Source organism: Ochotona curzoniae, unplaced genomic scaffold, assembly GCF_017591425.1.
Source record: "Ochotona curzoniae isolate NIBS_2020 unplaced genomic scaffold, NIBS_Ocur_1.0 scaffold_2217, whole genome shotgun sequence".
Classification (NCBI taxonomy): Eukaryota; Metazoa; Chordata; class Mammalia; order Lagomorpha; family Ochotonidae; genus Ochotona; species Ochotona curzoniae.
The window spans coordinates 599,524-624,544 of NW_024467090.1; the positions used below are offsets into that span (position 1 = coordinate 599,524).

Below are 25,021 nucleotides of genomic sequence, written 5' to 3' on the forward strand. Positions count from 1 at the left end.
CCATGACTCTTACACTTGCCCCTTTAATGTCTCTTAACTCCTGAATAATTTTCATAGATTGACTCTATCCCTCTCCCATCTTTTTTATTTTCCCCCATTGTAGAAGGAAATGTCTTCCTGTTCTGAGATTTTTTTCCTTCTGCCTCATTATTTCTATTGTTGAGGCTTTCTGTTGAATTTTTCATTTTCTCCATTGTATGCTTGTTTCAGTGTTGTTTCCTGTGTGACACATTCCTTAAATTTCTTGAAGTGCTGGGCCCAGCGTGGTAGCGCAGTGGTTAAGGTCCTTGCCTTGCACCCCCGGGATCCTATATGGGCGCCGGTTCTATCCCGGCAGCTCCACTTCCCATCCTGCTCCCTGCTTGTGGCCCAGGAAAGCAGTCGAGGACGGCCCAAAGCTCTGGGACCCTGCACCCGCATGGGAGACCCAGAAGAGGCTCCTGGCTTCGGATTGGCATAGTATCGGCTGTTGCGCTCACTTGGGGAGTGAATCATCGGACGGAAGATCTTCCTCTCTGTCTCTCCTCTCTGTATATCTGCCTTTCCAATAAACAAAAATAATAAAAATAAATCTTTAAAAAAATTTTCTTGAAGTGCTATATGTGCTTTATAACAAGTTTTTTAATTTCTTTATCCCCAATTTTCTGTCTTCTTCAGTTAACTGTAAGTCCATAAAGGCTTTTGCCCCTTTGCAGGAGAAGCATCAATATTCCCTGTGCCCCTGTCTGTTTCTCTTGGTCACTGCATTCCTGGTTAGCAAATTCAACTTAGGGCAGGTTTCTAAGCTGTGTTACCCACACTTCTACAGGTTGATTTGATTGCATTTGGTACCCAATTCTTTGTTTGCCATACTTGTGCCATCCCCCCAGCGAGTTTCAGTCCCGAGCTCTTGTGCTAAGCTTCTACCATGGTCTCTGTAGCCCCAGTTCCTAGCTCACCACTTTCCCCCCGCCTGGGATCCTGTGCTGTGGCCGCACCAATGCCTGCACAGCCTTTCTCTCACTCCTGGTTTGAGCAGTGTCCAGCATTAGGAAGACATCAGGTGTCCTAAATCAACTGTGCAGAACTTGCTGGCTATCAGGTCTACGGACCACCTGTACCTATTTTTGGTGGGACCCGAAGGATGGCAGAGTCTCTACTATTTTCCCCGGGGGACCAGTGCAATGCACTGAGCTAGAAATGAGTTCTCTCCCAGCTCAGTGCATGCACAGCTCATTGTTGTTCCTCCACAGCTTTTGCCACAAAATGTCAAAATGGCGCCCAACGTAGCACTGCTAGGGGTCTGGGCCTGCCGGTCCTTACGTCTGGGGGCCACCTGGACCTATATCGGGTGGGACTTGTAGGATGCCAAGTCAGGCTGTTTTCCCTGTGGGACCAGTACAATGTGTCAAGCAGGAAATGAGCTTGCTCCTGGCTTAGTGCAAGCATAGCTACCTGTTGCTCCTCCAGCCCACAGCCTTCTCCTCAGTACCCAAAATTGCAGCCAACGAGGCACGGGTAAGCGGTCTGAGCCGTGAATACACCCTGTTTCTGCACCCACCTGCTTGGGCTCTGCCATTCTGCTTCGGCTTGTACTTGAATCAAGGAAACCAGCAGGACGGACAGTTCATACCCGAGTTCACCTCCTGAGCTCCTGGTGAACCCCTCTCCCCACCCAGCCTCTGGGGGAGCTCCAATCACTGATCACCAACCACCACTGGGGTATCTGGTCACTATAAAATCGCTCCACTGCTTCTGCTGCTTCCCCATGTCCAAAGGTCTCCAGGTGTCCCTCAGGCATCGGCCTGGCCTCCATTTCCCAGGATCACAGCCTATCTGCTTTGCCCTAATGATTCTTTGTTTAAACAGGTACTTACCCTAATGTCAGCCAATGGACCTTAATGGAGACCCTAAGCCTTGGAGGAATGCAATCAACAGCACCTCAGGACTATCAAACCACATAAGCAGTATCCTGGGAACATGCTCCACATTAGGGACCCTGGGATGGCTTTAAGTGGTCTACCCCCATTTCTGAGCACTGACGTGACTGGGTTCCTGGGACTGGCCCTCTCCCCTGCTCTCCACTTTCCCCACATACAAGAAAAAAAAGGTTTGGAAACAGCAGTCTCATCCACTTTCTCCCATTCCTCTACCCTCCCACGGACATGCATCTCTCTCAACTATATAATCAAAAATAATATGATTTTATTATTTTTAAAAACTGAAAGAAAAAAGTGTCCTTACCCTATTCTGTCATCATGTTTCTCTGGTGATGTTTAATACTACACAGCCCTGAATAATCGTCAGGGGGTGATATTTAATATAAACTGTCCTGGATCATCACCAGAGGGTGATATTTAATACTACAGTCACCAGAGGGCGCTGTTTCTCCGGTGATGTTTACTAGTACACAGTCCTGAATAATCACCACGTTTTTCTGTTTTTGTTTTTTTTTCTTTTAGCTTTTTAATATATTCTTGTTTTGAATTTTAAATTACGTGGTACAATTCTGTATAGGCTGGGATTCCCCCCGAGACTCCCACCCGCTGTCCGGAGGGCGATGTTTAATACTAAGCGGCCCTGGATCATCACCAGAGGGCAATGATTAACAGCACTCGGCCCTTGGACAGCTGCCACATGTTCACAGAGCAGGCGTTCCTCTGTCCAAACAGCTCTAGTCCATCAAAGACTTGCAGGGCAAGAGGGCAAAGCAGCAGCCATGGTCCTTCCTGCCCACGCACACTTGGCCACAGAACGAGACGCGGCCATCGCCACGGGCCCACACTCGCTGAACCACTGGCACTTTTACCTGCCCCAAACGGTTTCACTACTATATCAGGAGAAGGGAGGCTGTTTATTCTACTGAACTAAAAATCACAGCGAACACTAAGAGTATCCACATCGTTTCAGCCTCAGGCTAAGTTCTGTGGTAACGAGGCTCATAAAGACCTTAGTCCAGGTGAAGACACCACGCAGCCCCTAACTTCTGAGTCCTCTACTGTCAAACCACGCCAGTGGCAACCTGTGTTTCAACAGAGGCCTGCACACTCTGCCAAAGCTCCCCTTCTGTGCTAAGTTCCCTTAAGCATCGCTGATAACCATGACTAAGTCGAAGGCAGATCAAATATCTCCAAGAACGCCACTGTGAGGTGCACGCCCCAACTCACCCCTACCTTCTCTGAACTTCCTCTTCTCACAGATGAGAAGGAACTCTGATTACGAAAGCTATAGCCAAGGCTTTCCAACACACAAACAGAGCCTGCACTGTGGACGGGGTGCCCCTGGCCAGTGTCAGCTCTGCGCAGTGTGTGCCTGTCAACCCTGGTCGTCTTTAGCCTCAAAAGCCAGTCAGAATGGATTCTCTTCAAAGACTTCTCACAGCAGCACACTAAGGTACAAAAGGACCAAAAGAATGTTTATTGCTTTACAAGAAGCCAGCAACACACACAAATAATTACAAACAAGACACTTCTAAATTCTCCGATGGAATTACCAAACTAAAATGTGCTTCCCCTGCACCGTTCCCACAGCCCGAGCCCGTCACCGTCTGGGCTTTCCTGCTCCACCCGCGAGGTGCATCGCTGCACTTTAAGTGACTGCCCGAGGCACCTTTCAAAACCTAGCAACTCTCCTGGGAAAGCGCCGTCTAGAAAACCGTTCTGAAATCCAACCGACAGTGACTCTCCCTCTCGTCCTGATGTGGCCAACACACACACGGGTAATGCCCACGACTCGACTCTACAGACCCCAGGGCTCAGCAGTGCTGAAGTGACTCTTCCTGGCACCTGCACCTTCCCTGGAGCGTCAAGGCACCATGGTCACCCACTCAGCAGCACGTTACCTGGCAAGCCCGAGTGGGGAAGGATGGCAGAGCCTAGCCAATCTGCAAATACCCAACTCAACTGTCAGAGGGCCTTCAACACACACAACTCCTTGCCCTAAAAATGAACATTGCCCAACCAAGCTTTTATTTGGGACGCAAGGTCTTGCCTCTGCCAAAGCACAGCACTGTTAGAGAACATGCTGGCTGGGGTAGTGCTAATGCCCAGGCCAGTCCAGCTGGCCACCAGGACAAAGGTTGCCCATCTAGGACAGTATCACACCGGGTGCTAGCTCAAGACGTGTGTGATAACGGTTCTCCATGGCTGCCATGTTAAGGCAGAATCAGACACAGAACTGTTCTCCGGCGTTAGGCCCTCCTCCCACCTGGCAGAGCCAAACGGCAGCACAGTACTAAGCCCCAACGCAAGCACTGTGCAACAGAACCTGTTCAGCCGGACTTCGCAGCTTTGCTGATGGCGGTTTAGAACTCGGGGCTGCACCCCCTTAACAAGAACAGGCTTAACAGAAGGTAGGACGTTTTCCTTCCTTGGCAACCATTCTCTTTAATTATCTGTATACTGGTGTGGATGGCTAATTTGGATAAAGAAAACATGAAGCATCGTATCTGGAAGAATCACAAACAAAACAGACTTCTCACAGTCGGGTATGCAGGAAAACAACTTTACCAAGAGACTGACACTGACACTCTGTGACAGAACTAAAATACACGGAGCAACAGAGCAGACCCACTGAAATAACAGACTGTCCGTGTGTGTGCACTGACGCCACACCACAGCCGGCTAAGAATATAAAGCGCAGTGTTGAGCAACTGGGCATCCTAGCTACCCTAAGAGGCACTCTGCTCACCGCTCCCCGGGCACCGTGAGGTCAGCAAGGCCAGGAGCAGGGAGGCAGGGGCAGGGGCCTCCTACTTCTCTGCACCAGCCGCCGTCTCCTTATTAAAGCCCCGGATGGACAGGTCATAGACCACCTCCTCCACCTTCTTCACGTCGTACTTGAGGCCGTCATAGCGCTTCCTCAGCGAGTCATTCTTCAGGTTGAGAAGGCGGAATCCGGAATCCAGCTCGTTGATGAAGGTGGAGATGTGAAGGGGCCTGGAGTAGTCTCCCGCAGTCACGCTGTTGACTGACAGCCTCGACTGCAGAGAGAGAACAGGACGTTACTGGGGGCTCCCGCGTGGCAGGCAACCTGCGAGTCACAACTGAAAGCGGGTGTTACTCAGGGGGCGCTTGCGTGGCACATGTCCTGCGAGTGACAACAGAACAAGGACGTTACTGGGGGGTCCTGCGGGGCACGCATCCTGTGAGCGACAAGCCGACGACCACAGGCCCAGAGCTGTGCCCCTGTGGCTCCATGTCCGGGTCTGGACAAGCACAAACAGGAGATCCTGTTTTCATGAGGTAATGTCTCTCCCGACAAAGGCCCAACATGATTAACGGTTCCCACAATTTCTCTAGCTCCCCAGACGACCGTCGGCAGCTCTGCTGCCCTAAAGCTGGGCCTGACGGTCCGACTGCGGGAGCCCAGCTCGTGAGTTAGGACACCAGGCGTGTGACATCAGAACGACAAGGAGGAACACGCATCTGACATCAAGTCAGCGCAAGAATCCCTTCCCTCCCCATAAAGCCCTGCTGCTCTTCCGGGCTTCCGGGCAAGGCCTGTCCAGTGCAATCTCAGCACTCAACTTAACTACTAACCCTGGGGGTGCCTCACTCACGGCTCCAGCCCCCCCCCCCCACTTCCGCCTCTCCCACGGAGCAAGCACTGACACTGCAAGCAGAAGCTGTCTGCACGCTGCAAAGTGAGGTCCTTCGCAGAAGGGACCCCCCTTGCCCTCCCTCTCCCTCTCCAGCTGGCTGGAATAAAGGTGTGAAGGCCAGCACACCTCAGGAAAAGCTGAGAAACTTCAGGACCCAGGGTCCGAGACCTAAGTATCACTACCCTGCTGGCAAGACAGCCAATCTTTTGAAAGATTTTTACTTATTTTACTTGTATGAAATCTGAGTTAGAGAGTAAGAGACAAGAGAGAGCTTGTCTCCCGGTTCACTCCCAAAATGGCCACAAGAGCCGGGGTTGGCCAGTCTGAAGACAGGAACTTCACCCAAGCAGTTGGCCCATCAGCACAGGCTAGGGCCAGCACGGTGGCCTTACAGGCTAAGGCTCAGCCTGCATTACAGGCAGCCCATCAGGGTGCCCCAGGGGCTCCACTTCTGATCCAGCTCTGTGCTTGTATCCCAAAGCACAGAGAATGGCCAAATCCTTGGGACCCCGCACTCGCATGGGAGACCTGCAAGAAGCTCCTGGCTCCTGGCTTCAGGTCGACTCAGCTCTGGCTATTGCAGCCATCTGGGGAGTGATCCAGTGGGCAGAAAATCTTTGCCTCGCTCTGTAAATCTTCACACTCCAATGAAAATAAATCTTTAAAAAAAGGGAGGGGGGCCGGTGCAATAACATAGCAGTTAAAGTCCTCGCCTTGAATGCACCAGGATTCCATGGGTGCCGGTTCTAATCCCAGAAGCCCAGCTTCCCATCCAGCTCCCTGACTGGCCTGGGAAAGCAAAAGAGGACGGTCCAAAGCTCCTGGTTCCTGGCTTCGGACTGGCTCAGCTCTGGCCGTTACAGTCACTTGGGGAATGAATCATCGGACGGAAGATCTTTCTGTCTCTCCTCCTCTCTGTACAGCTGACAAATTTTAACAAAAGAAAAAGAAGGGCTGATTTCCCCAGGCCATGGCAGGAAGCTGGATAAGTGCAGCAGCCAGCACTCGAAGCAGCACCCAGGTGGGGTTTTGGCTTCACTGGTGCCAGCTCTCAAGTAGCAGGGATTTTCACCTCTGTGAGTTACACAGCCTCTGGCACATTCAGCTCACCTAGACACAGCTTTTTAAAAGTACTTTTATGTATGGACCTTTTTTCTTTAAAAAAATTTTTTTTTATTGGAAAATCATATTTAGAGAGAAGGAAAGACAGAAAGATCTTTCGTCCGACAGTTCACTCCCCAGGAGGCAGCAACAGCTGGACCTGAGCCGATCCAGAGCCAGCAGCTCTTCCAAGTCTCCCACGCAGGTGCAGGTCCCGGGGCCTTGGCCATCCTCTACTGCTTCCCAGCCCCACAAGCATCGATTTGGATGGGAAGTGGGGCAGCCAGGAGACGAACCAGTGCCGATATGGGATCCTGGAGCGTGCAAGGTGAGGACTTTAGCCACTAGGCTACTGTACCAGGTCCCCTTTATAAGACAATTTCCCAAGAATATGAGAACAAAGGACAATTTTCACTCATACAGGCCAATTGTCTTCCAAATGCAGGACTCAACAGTTGCCAGGAGCATTACATGGCTAAGATTCTAAAAAGCAATGATCATTTTTGAAAACACCGACCTGAGCAAATACACAGAGCTAGCTCCTGGTTCTGAGCTGGCATTGCTCCCAGCCAGCTGAAACGCACTCTGTTCACAGTCAGTGACCACCTGCAGACCAGCACATGTGTGACTACAGAACAAACATTTCCTGGATTTGGACCCTCGTCAAACACTGACAGTGAAGCCCAAGGGTGAAGCAGGAGGGGCCAGTTGCTGAGCTTCTTACCAGTTCACTGGCGAGAATGAGAACTCCTGAGAGATAGTCCTCCACGTCCAGGTGAAAGCCCTTCTCCCGGTCTGGCTCAACTGCAAAGGAAACCCGATGAGGTCAGAGCAGGACTCAGCCGGCCCGAGCACATGAAGACAGAGGTGCGAAGCTCCTCACGGGAAGCGCGCTAAGGAGGCCCTTCCGCCGCGACTTCACCACACGGGTCTGGAACTCCAACAAAAACCGCACGTTCCTGCCAGGCTTCTCTCATAGTAATACTCTCAAGAACGGCACCCAGCCATGTCCACGCAGATCCTCTCTGCAGGAAGACGCAGGCTGAAGCTGTGAGCCACAGCTGACTGCACGCGCACACACACACACACACACGCTCAAGCTGTGAGCCTCACGTCACACCATCCACAGCTGACTGCACACACACACACACACACACGCTGAAGCTGTGAGCCTCACGTCACACCATCCACAGCTGACTGCACACACACACACACACACACGCTGAAGCTGTGAGCCTCACGTCACACCATCCACAGCTGACTGCACACACACACACACACACACGCTGAAGCTGTGAGCCTCACGTCACACCATCCACAGCTGACTGCACACACACACACACACACACGCTGAAGCTGTGAGCCTCACGTCACACCATCCACAGCTGACTGCACGCGCACACACACACACACACACGCTCAAGCTGTGAGCCTCACGTCACACCATCCACAGCTGACTGCACACACACACACACACACGCTGAAGCTGTGAGCCACAGCTGACTGCACGCGCACACACACACACACACGCTCAAGCTGTGAGCCTCACGTCACACCATCCACAGCTGACTGCACACACACACACACGCTCAAGCTGTGAGCCACAGCTGACTGCACACACACACACACACGCTCAAGCTGTGAGCCTCACGTCACACCATCCACAGCTGACTGCACACGCACACACACACACACACACACACACGCTGAAGCTATGAGCCTCATGTCACACCATCCACAGCTGACTGCACACGCACACACACACACACACACACACACGCTGAAGCTATGAGCCTCACGTCACACCATCCACAGCTGACTGCACACGCACACACACACACATGCTGAAGCTGTGAGCCTCACGTCACACCATCCACAGCTGACTGCACACGCACACACACACACGCTGAAGCTATGAGCCTCACGTCACACCATCCACAGCTGACTGCACACACACACACACGCTCAAGCTGTGAGCCACAGCTGACTGCACGCGCACACACACACACACACGCTCAAGCTGTGAGCCTCACGTCACACCATCCACAGCTGACTGCACACGCACACGCACACACACACACACACACACACACGCTCAAGCTGTGAGCCTCACGTCACACCATCCACAGCTGACTGCACACACACACACACACACACACACACACACACACACACACGCTCAAGCTGTGAGCCTCACGTCACACCATCCACAGCTGACTGATAAGGCGGCCTGCCTCCCACACCCTCCTCTCTACATACACACACAGACACAGACAGCTTGAGGAGCTCATTTTTCTGCAGGCCTGAGGTCTTTTTAAATATAAAAACGTAATATCCAACAGAAACAAGCCACTGCCTGGTTTTAGTTTTCTTTCCAAGTCACTGGCTTTCTACGCAGTAGGTCTCATGTGTGCACACGATGGTTTCTCCTACCAGAAGCTTCTGCAGTCCCAGCAGGGAGGCCACTTACTGCCCAGAATCTCTGTCACGGCTTCCCGGGTCACCAGCGTCTCTGTCTCCAGATACACCACGAACGCCGCCAGGAAGACCAGGCGCTGCAGCACAAACCTCCAGTGCTCGTGGAATCTGCAAAGGGCAGGAGCGGAGGTCAGGAGAGGGGCTTCCGAAGGTCGGGGCTGTCCAGCAGGGTGGCAGCCGTGGTTGGGGGCGTGGAAGGGGCTGGCACGCTGGCAGCTGAGGTTGAGGGGAGGGGCTTCCAAAGGTCGGGGCTGTCCAGCAGGGTGGCAACAGTAGGCCCTTCCACAAATCACATCTTAGGTGAGACCCCAATATATAAACGTTCCAATGCATCAGGCTGAGCCCTCAGGTGCAAGGCTATTACATGCACCTCTAAGCTACAGCAGTGTAGAGCACAATCCACTTCTGAAGAATACAAAACTGCCAGTTCAAGATTATGGAGGACAAAGACAATTAGCTCTGCAAGGTGAACCGCTAAGAAGCACAATGCTTGAAAAAAATTCTTTAAAATTTGAAAATGAAGATTAATGACAATGCCAGCTCTTTATCAGCCTCAACATCTAACTTATGCCTACATTTTGACTTGCATACAAGGCATGAGAAAATTCTAAGTCACAAAATGACACAAAATGTGCAAATCCTAAACAGATGGCCTTAAGAGCTGGGGCTGGCAGGCTGGCAGGTGACGGAGGCCTGAAAACCGCCGCACGCTGAGCCGCGCCTCCTCATGTCCACTGCCGCAATGAACCCAGGAATAGGACCAAAGCAAGAAAAAGCGGAGCTCCACGGAGGACAGCTGGCCCGAGCCAGCCGAGGTGGCCTGGACACGCGTCCTGTGACTCCGTGCAGGGGCCCTGCCCGCTGCCACCCACGGTCCTCACGCACACTGAGCTGGGCTTTCCTCTCAATAACAAACATCTGTTTTGTTCGAGGGCCCACGACAGTGTTTAATCTTACCAACCTGTAATACTGCCCGGCAGGGAACTTGGTCTTCAGCGACGTGAGATGTGTTTTCACTGTACTGAAATGTTCTCGTGCCTTCAAACACCTCTTTGGAACTGATCAAAAAGATAACCATACATATAATGAAAACCTCAGCAAATTTCAATGTAGTTCTCATTGATCGAGGCAGGCCACTGGAAGTAACAATTTTAGTTTCACAACCGAATGTTCACAAGTACACATCTCCTGCTCTTCTTCCTGGCCCTCACTGATGACACTGAAAAGTAAACAAAACCCAGCTAACGTATGCTACACCTGACCCTGAGGACGGCTACCGTCACCGGCCCCAGGAGCCTGCACTACGCTCCCGGGTCAACTGCCGTCCCTCCGCCAGCAGGACACCCGCTCTGAGAATGCTTCTGCTCTTCCAGGACTGGGCTGCACGCACAGCGCAGGTACCACACCCACCCGGCACACCTGCCCTCCACTGCAGGGGCAGCTGGCATGCTCTACACTGGCAGCCTACACCGACAAACGCAGAGGCAAGGCCAGGTAGGAGCAGGCACAAAGCCCCATGCTGGGATGCCTCCTGGCACACTGCAGTGTCTGGGCTGAAGTCCACGTTCTAGCTCTGACTCCAGCTTCCTGCTGAAACTCACCCTGGCAGGCAGCAGTGACAGCCAGCCACTATGCAGGAGATCCAGACTGCTCCAGCCACAGCCTCAGCCACTGCCACTGCCACAGCTATGGCTACGGCTACAGCCACGGCCACAGCCTCAGCTCCAGCCACAGCTACGGCTATGGCCACTGCAGGCATAGAGAGACTAAGAAGCACATGGGAATTGCCTTGCACACTCAAATTAAAAAAAGATAAAAAGAGTACTCACACACTGAAAGTTGCTTCATACCCGAGTCATTAAACTAATCACTGTCAGAATTTCATCAGTGAGGCACGCCCCTTTATACCACACCATACAGAAACAGAAAACTAACTCAAAGTCAAAAATGTCAAACCTACAGTGTGAGCAAACCACACACCTTCCCATTCTGACTCTCATAAACCCTGACAGCCAAGACGCCTAATAACGCAGAGCAGACCTGCCATGCCCTCTGAGCAGGAAGAGAGCTGACGCCGGGGAGCAAAGAACTTACTGTCCTGGAAGCCGGAGCCCTGATGGACGCCCTGCAGCAGCGTGAGGATCTCCCGGGCGGTCTGCTCCAAGTTCTGCACCACCTTCCGGATCTCCTGGACAGTCACAGATGAACACGGTTACCACCACAGACACAACCCAGGCACACCAGCCACACTGCGCTGGACTCCTCAGGTGCTCCAGGGCCCGGGGGGCCGTCCGAGACCGGTGAGCAGGTTATGTGCACACACCCACCCCGGGCTATGCAGTCCCTGCGAGGAGCCAGGCAGTTGCTGTCCCTGACCGATGGGTATTTACCAAGCGCCTTCGGGCCTCAAGCACGGGGTTATGCAGAGGAAGGGAGTCCTGCTATTCCAACCATAACAGGAACAGGCTCCTCTAGACTGTGAGATCTGGGACAGGAACATGCGCTAACCAAGACAACAGGAGCCAGAGCCGTGGCCTGGCACGCTGAGCCACCGCCTGCCGTGAGCACCCTGAAAGGCACCAGGAGTCCCGGCTGCTCCACTTCCCATCCAGTTCTCTGCGGCCTGGGCCCCTGCACCCACATGGGAGGCCCTGAAGCAGGGACTGACTGCAGCCGGGCCCATCCTTCGCCACTGCGGCCATTTGGGAGCAGAGCAGTAGACACAGAAGCCTAGTAGCTAAAAGTCCTCACTTTGCAACTTCTGGGATCACATATGGATGCTGAATCTAATCCCAGAGGCTCCGCTTCCCTTCCAGCTCCCTGCTTGTGTCCTGGGAAAGCAGTCGAGGACAGCCCAAAGCCTTGGGACCCTGCACCCGCCTGGGAGACCTGGAAGAGCTCCTGGCACCTGACTAGCTCAGCTCTGGCCATTGCTTGTACTTGTAGAGTAAATCATTGGACAGAATATATTTCCCCTTTGTCTCTCAACTTCTACATATTTGACTTTCCAATAAAAATAAATAAGTCTTCAAAAAAAAAAAAAAACAAAAGTCCAGGAAAAGCAAATAGTAGGCAGATCTGACTCCTGGGCAGTCGGCAAAGCAGAAAGTGTCACCTGGCCCTGGCTGACAACGGGAAACCGCGAGAAGTGGGACCCCAGGGCAACAGTGGAGCGCGGACCTTGACTCTGGACGGGAGAAGTGCTAGCAAGCCTGTGCGCCCCGCGCATGGCAAGGGCCAAGAGCCACAGAAATCACAGGGTGTCCGCTCCGCCCACCCAGAGACCCCAGGAGGACAGGGTGCCCGCTCCGCCCACCCAGAGACCCCAGGAGGACGGGGTGTCCGCTCCGCCCACCCAGAGACCCTAGGAGGACGGGGTGTCCGCTCCGCCCACCCAGAGACCCCCCTAGGAGGACGGGGTGTCCGCTCCGCCCACCCAGAGACCCCCCTAGGAGGACGGGGTGTCCGCTCCGCCCACCCAGAGACCCCGGAGGACGGGGTGTCCGCTCCGCCCACCCAGAGACCCCCAGGAGGACGGGGTATCCGCTCCGCCCACCCAGAGACCCCAGGAAGACGGGGTGTCCGCTCCGCCCACCCAGAGACCCCCCTAGGAGGACGGGGTGTCCGCTCCGCCCACACAGAGACCCCAGGACAGGGTGTCCGCTCCGCCAACCCAGAGATCCTGAGGATGGGACGTCCGCTCCGCCCACCCAGAGACCCCAGGAGGACGGGGTGTCCGCTCCGCCCACACAGAGACCCCAGGAGGACGGGGTGTCCGCTCCGCCCACACAGAGACCCCCGGAAGACAGGGTGCCCGCTCCGCCCACACAGAGACCCCGGAGGACGGGGTGCCCGCTCCGCCCACCCAGACACCCCCGGAAAAACGAGGTGCCCGCTCCGCCCACCCAGAGACCCCCGAGACCGCGGAGGACCGGGGCCCAGCCAGCAGAGCACAGTGGACAGGGACGGGGAGCTGGGGCTCGCCTCTCGGATGTCCTGCTCCGCAGCCAGGAAGCCCTGCAGCTCCACGAATATCTCGCTCACAGACATGGCGCCGGCCGCCCGTCCGTTAGCCAGGGCTGCGAGCGCGGCGGGAAGAGAAACTCCGCACAGCCACCGCCGCCGCCGCCGCGTCCACCGGCCCTAGGCGGCCGACGCGGGGTCCTGAGAAGCCCGCGGCGCGCCCGAGCGAGGGCTGCCCGACGCGCTGCCTGAGAGGCGCACGCGCCGAGGACGCGGAGCAGGCGGCGGGACGGGCGTCTCACGGAGCATTTGGACAGGCCTTGTCGCAAACAGCCCTCGAAGGGGGCTCCGGAAACACGTCAGCCCCGGGACAGCGGCGCGACTCCGGAGGAGGAGACAGGCAGGGGCGCTTCCGGGGCGGGACGGTTAGAGAGCGGGCGGCTCCGGGGGCGGGGCGCCGGGACGGTTAGAGGGCGGGGCGCCGGGGCTAGGGGCGGGGCCTGACCCTCAGGCTTTTTAGCTACACTAGGTGGGAGAAATAGAAGTATCTCCGCTTTCCTGAGACAGAACTCCGTCAGGAACCTTTTTTTTTTTTTTTTTTTTTTTTTTTTAGTTTATTTAGTTTTGTTGGAATGGCAGAGCTACAACAGATAAAGAGACATATTTCATCAACCAATACACTTTGCAAATGGCTGCAACGTCTTGGGATGAGCCAAAGCTGCTTCCAGCTCCCAGTCGAGGGGTTCAAGCACTTGGGCCATCCTCTCCTGCTTTCCCAGGTACATCAGTGGGGAGCTGGACGGGAAGTGCAGCAGCCGGGGCTCAAACCAGTGCCCATACTGGATGCCTGGTTCCTAGGTGGAAGGCTAACCTGGCACGGTACTGCTTCCAATGTTTCCTGTCTTAGGTGATTTCTACATAGTGAATACCTGGTATTTTTATTGCTAAACAGCAAGTTTTACCTTGGATCCAAAACAGCATTTTTTTGGCCTTTTCTTCTAAAACAACTTTGATTTTTTTTTCAGTTTTATTGCTGAAGAGCTTATGTTTCAAAAAGAAGCTCAGTAAAATTTTAATTCTTTTTTTAAAAGATTTTTTATTGGAAAGTTAGATCTACAGAGAGAAAGAGAAAAATATCTTCGGCTCGCTGCATCGCAATGGTCAGAGCTGAGCCAACCCGAAGCCAGGAGCCAGGAGCCAGGAACCAGGAGCCTCCTACGCGTCTCCCAAGCAGGTGCAGTCCTTGACCACTTTCCCAGGCCACAAGCAGGGAGCTGGACGGGAAGTGGAGAAGCCAGGACATGAACTAGTGCTCATACGGGCTCCTGGTGCTTACAGGGGAAGGATTAGTTAATACAGTCATTGCACAGGGCCCTAAAATAAATCATTTTTTTAAAAGTTTACTTTAAAACAAACCATCTCGCCCGGCGCGGTGGCGCAAGTGGTTAAAGGTATGTATACCGGCTCATGCTCTGGCTGCTTGTCTTCCAATTCAGCTCCCTGCTTCTGGCCTGGGAAAGCAGTAGAGTTCAGTTTGTTCACTTTTTGAGTGTAGTGTTCAGGTTGGGATGATGAAGCCATCGTAACCAACGATTTTTTCTTACCCAGTGTTATGCTAGGGTAATGAAGCTGAACAAACGCGTGACAACACAAATGTCCCACTCACAGGCCGAGGGCTCGGCCCGCTTAGCTCTGCTCCATCTCCTCCTGCCTGTGCACTCAAGGGCCCAGGGAGGGAGCAGAGGCCATACGCAATTCATTCCTGAAAAGACTGTAAACCCCTCCCATGCCACCCCAGACACCAACGGCAACCGGGGGCCAGGAACGGGTCAGGCCGTGGAGAGGAGCGCGCCAGGGCGGACAGCCAGGCCTGCGGCCCACACGAGCAGCCCAGGCCAGCAGCCTGCCCGAGGACGGAGGCCACGCCAGCAGCCTGCCGCCCGCACCTGGCAGAAGCCGGAACTGGCAGGCGGCGGAAGCCGAGCAGCCCGGAGCCGCGACCTTTGCCCCCCGTAGCCACGCCTCTTCCGCTGCAGGCGTTTCCGGGAGCGCCGCGTGCGTCTGCTGTGGCCATGGCCGTCTTCTCGGGCCCTGCGCCCCCGGTTCTCTCTCTGAACCCGCGGGAGGACGCCAAGTTTCAGAAAGAGGTGGCGCAGGTGCGCAAACGTGCTACCCAGGTGAGCCGCCTCTGCCGCTTCCTCCTCCAGGGTGCCCCGCGGGAAACAGGGTGCCGGGCGGGTGTGGGCTCGGGGTATCCGCGGTGAGAACGGGGTTCCGGGGCTGGTTGGGCTCGGGGTGTCCGCGGTGAGAACGGGGTGCCGGGCGGGTGTGGGCTCGGGGTGTCCCCGTCGGTGAGAACGGGGTGCCGGGCGGGTGTGGCCTTGGGGTCCTCCTCCAGGGGAGGCCCCCTGGAATGGAGCAGGGTGGGCCCAGCGTGGTTCTTGGAGGAGCCCGGGCGCTGGTGAGGATGAGAGCCCCAGTCACCCCCTGTTTGGGAAGCTGTGTGTGTATGCCCTGAGCTTTGGGCCTTCCTGCGGTTTAGCGTAGGAACCCCTGTGGGGAATACGGAGTGTGCACTCACTGGAGGGAGGGGGTGATGCCTGCCCGAGGGCCAGGAGCAGGTGCAGACCAACGGAGCGCTGCCTCCTGCAGACGGTGCCCCTTCCCTGGTGGCCAGGCTGTGAAGACCGGGTCCTTGATGGGACATTCGTAGTGGACTCTAGGACCTAGCTGGGGCCCTGGGTTTTGCTGGTGTTGTCACCATGTTGAAAAGCGTTTACTGGTTTTGGTGTCCTCAGCGAAAAAAGAAAGAACGGCTTACTCCAGGAGTCATCTATGTGGGCCACCTGCCTCCCACACTCTACGAGTCCCAGATTCAGGAGTATTTCTCCCAGTTTGGCACTGTTACGAAGTTCCGATTGTGCAGAAGCAAAAGGGTAAGATTGGTCTTTGTGTACTGCAGTCACTTGACCGGCCACACGGCGGGCACCTGTGTGCTGGAGCCAGTGAGTGTGGGAGGCCACGCAGCGGGCACCTGTGTGTGCTGCAGGCAGTGAGTGTGGGAGGCCGCACAGCAGGCACCTGTGTGTGCTGGAGCCAGTGAGTGTGGGAGGCCGGGCTGCGGGCACCTGTGCGCTGGAGCCAGTGAGTGTGGGAGGCCACGCAGCGGGCACCTGTGTGCTGGAGCCAGTGAGTGTGGGAGGCCACACGGCGGGCACCTGTGTGCTGGAGCCAGTGAGTGTGGGAGGCCACACGGCGGGCACCTGTGTGCTGGAGGCAGTGAGTGTGGGAGGCTGCGCGGTGGGCACCTGTGTGCTGCAGGCAGTGAGTGTGGGAGGCCACACGGCGGGCACCTGTGTGCTGCAGGCAGTGAGTGTGGGAGGCCACACGGCGGGCACCTGTGTGCTGCAGGCAGTGAGTGTGGGAGGCTGCGCGGTGGGCACCTGTGTGCTGGAGGCAGGGCCACGTACTTCCTTGTCCCACACTTGTAGACGTAGGTGTTTCATCCTTAGCTGCTTGCATCTGGAGACAGTTTCCCACATTTCTCCTGCCAGGAAAGAAAAAGCTGTATAAAACGGTGGTTGAACCTTGCTTTTCTTTCTTAATCCCACCTTTTTTTACTGACCCATTTAAGAAGGCATTCTCGTCCGTCAGCATCATGCTGCTGTCTCGTGGGAGTCATCTGACCCTGTCTGTCCTGCCTCCCTGGGGACCCAGTGACAGCCCATGTACAACAATCCCCTTGTCCTTTCCTGCCCTCGGACTGTGTGCTTGCTGTTCTCGGTGCTCCAGGGCTATGGGGAGAGACGGCTGCGTTGTTGGGGTCTCTCCGACAGAGGTGTCATTCCGCAGCAGTGGGGCGTTCGGTGTCTGCCCCTTCCCAAGGAGTGACTCTGAGTGGGTCTGCAGCCATTTCCGTTCTCACAGCACTGGGTGTTGCCAGGGACTGAACGGCTGGCCTGTGGAGGTTCCCGGGTTCAGCAGCGGCATGGCTGGGCTGGAGCCCGGCCTCCTGGCTGCCCTGGGCGTTGTCACTGCCTGCAGAGTCACACCACAGCTGATAGGTATCCATGTGTATGTGGGTGCTGAGGCTGCACTGGTAAGCAGGACACGTTGTGTCAAGTGTTGGTGGTGTCAGTCTCCAGAGCAAGTGGAGTGAGCGGGGCTGTTTTGTCATTCTGGCTTTAAGGCATGAAAAACGGAGCCCTCAAAGTGGCTTATCCAACTAACCATCAGATCCCGGATCCCGATCTGAGCACTTGGACCCGAGACACCATTCACTTGTTGCTGAGATGGATTTTAAGTTTTATATAATTATTTTTTGTTGGAAAGGCAAATTTACAGAAAGACCTTCCATCGCTGGTTCACTCCCCAGGTGCCCACAACAACCAGAGCTGAACCAATCCAAAGCCAGGAGCTCTTCCAGGTCTCCCACATGGGTGCAGGGTCCCAAGGCTTTGGGCCGTCCTTAACTACTTTGCCAGGACACGAACCAGTGGCCATAAAGGATCCCAGAGCATGCAAGGCAAGGACTTTAGCCACTAGGCTACTGAGATGGACTTTTTTTAGAGGTTTATTTATTTTACTGCAAAATCAGATATACAGAGAGGAAGATCTTCCATCCACTGATTCACTTCCCAAGTGACCGGAATGGCCGGAACTGAGCTGATCCAAAGCCAGGACCTTCTGGGTCTGCCACACACATGATACAGGGTCCCAAGGCATTGCGCCATCCTCAACTGCTTTCTCAGGCCATGAGCAGGAAGCTGGATGGGAAGTGGGGCTGCTGGGATTAAAACTGGTGCCCAATATAGGATCTCGCGCATACAAGGTGGGAACCTTAGCTGCTAGGCTACCGCGCCAGACCCCCAAGATGGATATATTTTTTTTTAAATCCAGTTTAGAGTTTTCCCTGGATGCTGGCTGTGAATGTGGCAGATGTGAAAAGGAGCCATTGTGGGCTGCTGTTTTGTCTGAGGGCTATCTTCCATCTGCTGCTTCACTCCCCAGATGACTAAAGCCAGCAGCTTTGGGACCCAGGCAGTGGGCCAGTGCTTGCAGGTGTGTGACTTCAGGAGGCTGTGACCGGAAGCAGAGCGCTGTGTGGAACCCAGCACACAGGCTGGGATAGAGGCGTTCTGGGCACTGCCTTCACCCTGCTGGGCAGTGCTTTGCACAGGCCTCGCAACCTGTCGTGTACAACAGCAGTCTGCATTGTTTGTGCAGCAGCGTGCTGGACACTGGCTGTAAGTGCATAGAATGGAACTAGAGGATGAGGGGTGAGCCTTGTGGCACAGAGGTCCAGCGTGCACTTGGCGTGCCGGTCAGCTGCTGTGAGGCACTCCGTGCGCCAGTGATCCTTGGAGTCCCAGTCCTGCTGATGCTTGGCGGAGTGGGTGACGATGGCCCAGGTGCTGGCCCCCAGCCACCGACGCAGGAGACCAGGTGCAGTTCCAGGTTCCTGGGCTCTGCCTCACCCAGCCCTGGAGGTCGAGGGCATCTGGGAGTGACTGGTGGATAAAAATCCCTTCCTCTTCATAACCATCCCTTTCTGTCACTCTGCAGTGAGGTAAGCCTTTTTTGAAATAATAAAAACACTGAGCCATGACAGATTTCCTCCATATGTAGATATTGCTTAATGATCAAGTGTGTAATATACCGAATGTAAACCAGATCCCAAGAATGACTGAGAAGCCAGCGCAGTTCAGACTGTCTTGAACAGACACCAGAATATATGAGAGAGCTTGCCAGAACATCTGACAGGGGGCTTGATTGCAGTATTTGGATGAACAACATTGAGGAACTTTCGGTGCTTAATTTCATTTTCTGGTGGGTTTCCCGTTGCAGACCGGAAACAGCAAAGGCTATGCATTCGTGGAGTTTGAGTCTGAGGACGTCGCCAAGATTGTGGCTGAGACGATGAACAACTACCTGTTTGGGGAAAGGCTGTTGGTGTGTAAGTACTCTGGGCTCAGGCGTACCTGTGGGTGCTGGTGTGTCAGTGCTCTGGACTCAGGTGTGCCTGCGGGTGCTGGTGTGTCAGTGCTCTGGGCTCAGGTGTGCCTGCGGGTGCTGGTGTGTCAGTGCTCTGGGCTCAGGCGTACCTGTGGGTGCTGGTGTGTCAGTGCTCTGGGCTCAGGCGTACCGGTGGGTGCTGGTGTGTCAGTCCTCTGGGCTCAGGCGTACCTGTGGGTGCTGGTGTGTCAGTACTCTGGGCTCAGGCCTGCGGGTGCTGGTGTGTCAGTGCTCTGGGCTCAGGTGTGCCTGTGGGTGCTGGTGTGTCAGTGCTCTGGGCTCAGGTGTGCCTGTGGGTGCTGGTGTGTCAGTGCTCTGGGCTCAGGCGTACCTGTGGGTGCTGGTGTGTCAGTGCTCTGGGCTCAGGCCTGCGGGTGCTGGTGTGTCAGTGCTCTGGGCTCAGGCGTACCTGTGGGTGCTGGTGTGTCAGTGCTCTGGGCTCAGGCCTGCGGGTGCTGGTGTGTCAGTGCTCTGGGCTCAGGCGTACCTGTGGGTGCTGGTGTGTCAGTGCTCTGGGCTCAGGCCTGCGGGTGCTGGTGTGTAAGTGCTCTGGGCTCAGGCCTGCGGGTGCTGGTGTGTCAGTCCTCTTGGCTCAGGTGTGCCTGTGGGTGCTGGTGTGTCAGTGCTCTGGGCTCAGGCGTGCAGGTGCTGGTGTGTCAGTGCTCTGGGCTCAGGTGTGCCTGCGGGTGCTGGTGTGTCAGTCCTCTGGGCTCAGGTGTGCCTGTGGGTGCTGGTGTGTAAGTACTCTGGCCTCAGGCGTGCAGGTGCTGGTGTGTAAGTACTCTGGGCTCAGGCGTGCAGGTGCTGGTGTGTCAGTGCTCTGGGCTCAGGCGTACCTGTGGGTGCTGGTGTGTCAGTGCTCTGGGCTCAGGCCTGCGGGTGCTGGTGTGTCAGTGCTCTGGGCTCAGGCGTACCTGTGGGTGCTGGTGTGTCAGTGCTCTGGGCTCAGGCGTACCTGAGGGTGCTGGTGTATAAGTACTCTGGACTCAGGCCTGCGGGTGCTGGTGTGTCAGTGCTCTGGGCTCAGGTGTGCCTGCGGGTGCTGGTGTGTCAGTCCTCTGGGCTCAGGCGTGCAGGTGCTGTTGTGTAAGTACTCTGGGCTCAGGCGTGCAGGTGCTGGTGTGTAAGTACTCTGGGCTCAGGTGTACCTGTGGGTGCTGGTGTGTCAGTGCTCTGGGCTCAGGCCTGCGGGTGCTGGTGGCTGAGCTTGGTGATGGCTTCCAGCTGCACGTGCGCCTGAGTGTTGCCAGTCCGTGCATGCGGGAGAAAGCATAGAATGGAGGAAGCGAGGAGAGCTGGGGGCCATTTCTGTCTCATCTCACTGCCCTGAGAGGAGCACTGGTTCTGGCCTCTTTGTGGCTCTGGGGAAAGTGGCTGTCCCAGGTCCACAGGCTCTGCGAGAACAGCAGATAGGACCACCTGAGTAGCGTCTCCTACCTCCCCACGGAGTCCGCCCCAGAGCCTGCTTGGGATTGTGAGCCTGGTGTCCCTGGAAAATGGACTGGGTGTGTGGCTCGCAGGGAGACGAGGGCTGTGGCTGGCTGGCAGCAAGCAGCAGGCCGAGCTCTGAGCACCAGATGACTTAGCAAGGAATTTAGTCTTTGATCACTCATTGATCAGTCCCATCTTGTTAATTATCATGTGAGAACTAATGCTGAAGAAACCCTAAATTACCTGTAATTCTTTCTCTATTGCTTTCTGATTTTTGCCTTTATAAAAACAGGTCAGTTTATGCCACCTGAAAAAGTACATCCAGAGCTCTTTACAAACTGGAATGTTCCATTTCGTACGCCGTCATTTCCAGCGGTGAAGCGGTACAACCAGAATCGGACACTCCTCCAAAAGCTGCGCATGGAGGAGCGATTCAAAAAGAAAGAAAGGCTACTTAGGAAGAAAATAGCTAAAAGAGGAATTGATTATGACTTCCCATCATTGGTAACTATTCCTTTACATTTTGTGTGACTCGTCTTGTGGTGGAGCTTTACCTCCGAGGCTGTAACATGGAGCACATCCATAACTGTAAAGTTTCTCTTTATTTTTTTGAAAAACAATTTTTATTGGAAAGTCAGATATAAAGAGAGGCAAGACAGAGAGGAGGATCTTCCATCCGATGATTCACTCCCCAAGTGGCTGTGCCAATCTGAAGCCAGGAGCCAACAGCCTGGAGCCTCTTCCGGGTCTTCCACACGGGTGCAGGGTCCCAACATTTTTGCCCATCCTTGACCACTTTCCCAGGCCACAAGCAGGAAGCTGGATGCAAAGTGAGGCTACTGGGATCAGAACCAGTGCCCATATGGGATCCTGGCATGTTCAGAGCAAGGACCTTAGCCACTAGACTACCGCGCCAGGCCCTATAAAGTTTCTAACCTAATATTTACACTAAATTTTTGTTACACATGTTTCTAAAAGGTATTTTAGTAGTATACAATGAACTGTTTACATGAATTATCTACCTGGCTTCCTGTTCTGGTCTTCTGTTGTTCTTGTTCAGATGTGTTCATTTGTTGGAAAGCCATGTTGACAGATGGACCTAATGTTTATTCCCCAGATGCCCACAGTAGCCAGGCAGGCCAGTCCCCCCGCCCCCCAGATGCCCACAGTAGCCAGGCAGGCCAGTCCCCCTGCCCCCCAAGATGCCCACAGTAGCCAGGCTAGCCCTGTCTCCCCCCACATGCCCACAGTAGCCAGGCCAGCTGTGCCTCCGGCTTGGGTGGGAGGAACCCAGACATTCTGGCCGTCATCTGCTGCCTCCCAGACTTACAGCAGAAAGCTGGCTGTGTTTTATATATATATATATAATTTTTTGAAAGGTATAGTTACAGAGAGCAAAGGAGACAGATCTACCCTCTGTTGGTTCGCTCCCCAGGTGGCCACAGCAGCCAGAGCTGAGCCAGTCCAGTTTGAAGTTTCTTCTAGATTTCCCAACTGGATGTGGAGGACCCGGGCTGTCTGGCACATTAGCAGGGGGCTGAATGTGTCAGAAGTAGCCAGTTAGCATCAGTTTTGTGAATTACATGAGCAGAGGTTAAAATGCAGCAACCCAGATTTATTGGAAAGGCAGGTGTGCAGAGAGACAGTAGAGACAGAAAGATCTGTCCACTGGTTTACTCCCCAAGTGGCCGCAACAGCCAGAGCTAAACCGATCTGAAACCAGGAGCTTCCTCTTGGTCTCCCACACGGGTGCAGAGTCCCATCCTCTACTGCAGACAGATGTCCATATAGGATCCTGGCTCGTGCAAGGCAACGATTTGGCCACTAGGCTATCGTGCTGAATCCTCATTTAGTTCAAAGTTTGGTGCTTCAGAGGAACAAAGAATAGGGGGCTTTGCTGAATCTTGTCTCGCCCTGTCCTAGGAGGAGACATGCTTGCCTTTGACCCGACTGCAGGTAGCTAGGATGTGGCCAGTGGAGGTGAGGGTCTTCTTTCATGAGCACGTCTCTTGAGATGGTTTCTTGTTTCCACGGCTCACCTTATTCCCACAAAGCCAAGTAGGGGACTCCTGACGCAGCTCTGTGCCTGGAACAGCAGGTACTGGGCTGCTGCCACCCATGCGGAGACCTGGCTCCGATCTTCAGCCTGGCCCAGCCCTGGCTGCCAGAGACAGTCGGGAATGAGCCAGTGGACGGAAAATCTCTCGCTCCTTCCTCCTCTGTCACTCTGCCTTGTAAGTCAGAGTAAGTTTTTGAAGTAGTGGACACGAGCGCATGCTGTCTGCTCCTTCCCATTGGCTCCTGGGCCACAGAGCTCTGTCTGCCCTGAGCAGTGTTGCTTACTCACTGGAGAAGCAGCTGGCTTCCTGGCCCCCACAGTGCACTGAGCAGGCAGGCTCCAGGACTCGCTCCGCCTGAAGCCGCTCCGGGGCTGGGCCGGGCTGAAGCTAGGAGCCTTCGACCTCTGCAGCTGCCGCCGGTCTCTTAGTCAGACCTGTCGTAGGGTTCTACCACTGTGGTCACTGAATTTAAATGGAATTGATCTGTCATTTGAGGGAAGTTCACTAATAATACAGCATAACTAATGTTCATAACATGTGCAACAAGCAGTGAGACTGCCTGTTGGTAATTCATGTGTTCATTGAAGATTTTACAGAAAGGGAAAAATGCTGCGAGCGCTGATCTGCAGAAGTCGGCGGAGAGCCAGGTAAATGTTGAGTTTTGTGCTATTGAGCCAGATAATGGCGAAAGAATCAGAAAATATGTGCAAGACTGCTGTGGCTGGTAATGTGCAGATTGCTAAACGTCTGAACGTTTATTTGAAGGCTTTGCCTAAGAAGAAAAAGAAGAAAACTGCCATGGCTAAAAGGAAGCAGGGAGAGCCTGGCGCCACCACCACCGCCGCGGAGAAGCCGCTGGACAGCCAGGTGACACGTGCGGGTGCTGGGCCCCGGGAGAGGGCTGGGCGCAGGAGCAGCTGCTGCCACTGTCCTGTGGCTGGGATTCCCCGTGTCATCTCGCAGTGTGCCTTAGCAGCGTCTCCAAAGGCCAGAGCGGGCCGGAAATCAAGGGAGACAATATCGCAAGGATTGTCCACACTTGGGAGTGACAGATTTCCTGCCTGTTGGTTTCAGGGGCCCACACCAGTTTGTACACCAACGTTTTTGGAGAGACGAAAATCTGAGGCAGCTGCCATGGAAGATGATGATAAGGATAATGAAATAGTTTTCAGACAGCCTGTACTGGATGTAAAAGAAGAAAAGCAAGAGACTCAAACCCCCGCACGTTCAGGGAAGAAGAGGCGAAGAAAAGGCGATCTGTGATTCTGAGTGTATTGTGTACAATACAGCTGCTGCTTTTGTGGCTCTGAGTTTGACTGGCACAGCGACACCAGCCATGGCCAGGAGACTGCAGAGGAGGGCGTGTCGTATCGCCTCCGGTCCGCCCTGGCTGACACAGGGCAGACAGGCAGGCGGCTGGTTCTCTCCCATGGCGCTCCTGCGTGACTGCCTGCGCAAAGGCGTCACCGGTCCCGATTCAAGCACCACACTGCAGCCCTCATGTCACCAACCTCTTCCTGATCATCCACATGGTTGGTTTGTCTTGAAAGGCATAGGTTCTCTGTCCACAAGTTCCCCCCAAGTGCCTTAGTAGCCAGAGCTAGGGGCAGGGAACTGGGTGAGGGTCTTCATGTGAGCGGCAGGCCCCAAGTGCAGGAGACGCCACTTGCTGTGTCCTAGGCTTTGCATTCACAGCAGTCACAGCACAAGCAGAGCTAGGGCTTGCCCAGGCCATCGAGCAAGACGTGGATGTCCAGTGTCCAGGACTGTAAAAGTGACTCAGAATACTACATACGGGCTCAGTGCGATGGCCTAGTGGGTGAATCCTCACTTTGTGTGTGCCGGGATCCCATATGGGTGCTGGTTTAAGTGCCAGCTGCTGTACTTCCGTCCAGCACAGCCCAAAGTGTTGGGACCCTATACCTGCATGGTAAACCCAGAAGAAGCTCCTAGTTTTGCATCAGCTCAGACCTGGCTGTTACAGCTCCTTGGGGAGTAAACCAGTGGATGAAAGATTCTTCTGTCTGCTCTCTGTAAATGTGCCTTTCCAATGAATAGCTCTTTTGAATAGTTCTGGCATGAAGTTCATGCTGCTTGGTTGTCTCTATTGAGTCATCTGGCCTTTAGTTTTTAATGTTCACACACTTGAAAGGCAGTGTGAGCGTCCATCCGCTCATTCACTCCCCAGGTGCCTGGAAGAGGGCTGGCAAGGCTGCCGCCATTGGCTGGCACTTGATGGAGATTGCCTGTCTGAGTGGCAGGGACCACTGGGAGGTGCTGGCGGGCTCAGCAGACTGGGCGCCTCGCAGCACTGGCATTCCGTGTGGGCACTGAGTTGGGAAAGCAGCAGAGGATGGCTCAGCTGTTTGGGTCCCTGCACCCATGTGGGAAA

The 25,021-nt window shown here is 54.7% G+C and overlaps 2 protein-coding genes across 4 annotated transcripts; one reads left to right on the forward strand and one right to left on the reverse strand.

The window, feature by feature from the left end:
• Nucleotides 1–3,373: 3,373 nt before the first annotated feature.
• On the reverse strand, nt 3,374–13,415 carry TSN (translin). 3 transcript variants are annotated; one of them, XM_041000196.1, is made up of 6 exons: nt 13,145–13,405; nt 11,255–11,348; nt 10,122–10,218; nt 9,153–9,268; nt 7,407–7,486; nt 3,374–4,960 (listed from the first exon to the last, which is right to left on the reverse strand). In XM_041000196.1, the coding sequence occupies exons 1-6, from the start codon at nt 13,208–13,210 to the stop codon at nt 4,730–4,732; spliced, it is 684 nt and encodes a 227-aa protein (XP_040856130.1). In that variant the 5' UTR covers nt 13,211–13,405; the 3' UTR covers nt 3,374–4,729. The 3 variants fall into 3 exon arrangements, with proteins under 3 accessions (XP_040856130.1, XP_040856132.1, XP_040856131.1); XM_041000197.1 differs by lacking the exon at nt 3,374–4,960 and adding an exon at nt 7,016–7,288 and having other exon boundaries at nt 13,145–13,415; XM_041000198.1 differs by lacking the exon at nt 7,407–7,486 and having other exon boundaries at nt 13,145–13,409.
• Nucleotides 13,416–15,151: 1,736 nt separating this feature from the next.
• Nucleotides 15,152–24,414, forward strand: NIFK (nucleolar protein interacting with the FHA domain of MKI67). Its single transcript, XM_041000200.1, has 7 exons — nt 15,152–15,300; nt 15,922–16,059; nt 18,971–19,079; nt 20,862–21,073; nt 23,217–23,276; nt 23,395–23,496; nt 23,704–24,414. The coding sequence occupies exons 1-7, from the start codon at nt 15,196–15,198 to the stop codon at nt 23,890–23,892; spliced, it is 915 nt and encodes a 304-aa protein (XP_040856134.1). The 5' UTR covers nt 15,152–15,195; the 3' UTR covers nt 23,893–24,414.
• The last annotated feature ends 607 nt before the right edge of the window (nt 24,415–25,021 follow it).

Coding starts and splice junctions, on each gene's coding strand:
- TSN (XM_041000196.1), bottom strand. CDS start 13,210: ATGTCTGTGAGCGAGATATTCGTGGAGCTGCAGGGCTTCCTGGCTGCG. Junction 11,349..13,144: donor CGGAGCAGGACATCCGAGAG/GCGAGCCCCAGC, acceptor GTGACTGTCCAG/GAGATCCGGAAGGTGGTGCA. Junction 9,269..10,121: donor CCTGCCGGGCAGTATTACAG/GTTGGTAAGATT, acceptor TGCCCTTTGCAG/ATTCCACGAGCACTGGAGGT.
- NIFK (XM_041000200.1), top strand. CDS start 15,196: ATGGCCGTCTTCTCGGGCCCTGCGCCCCCGGTTCTCTCTCTGAACCCG. Junction 21,074..23,216: donor ATTATGACTTCCCATCATTG/GTAACTATTCCT, acceptor TGTTCATTGAAG/ATTTTACAGAAAGGGAAAAA. Junction 23,497..23,703: donor AGAAGCCGCTGGACAGCCAG/GTGACACGTGCG, acceptor TGTTGGTTTCAG/GGGCCCACACCAGTTTGTAC.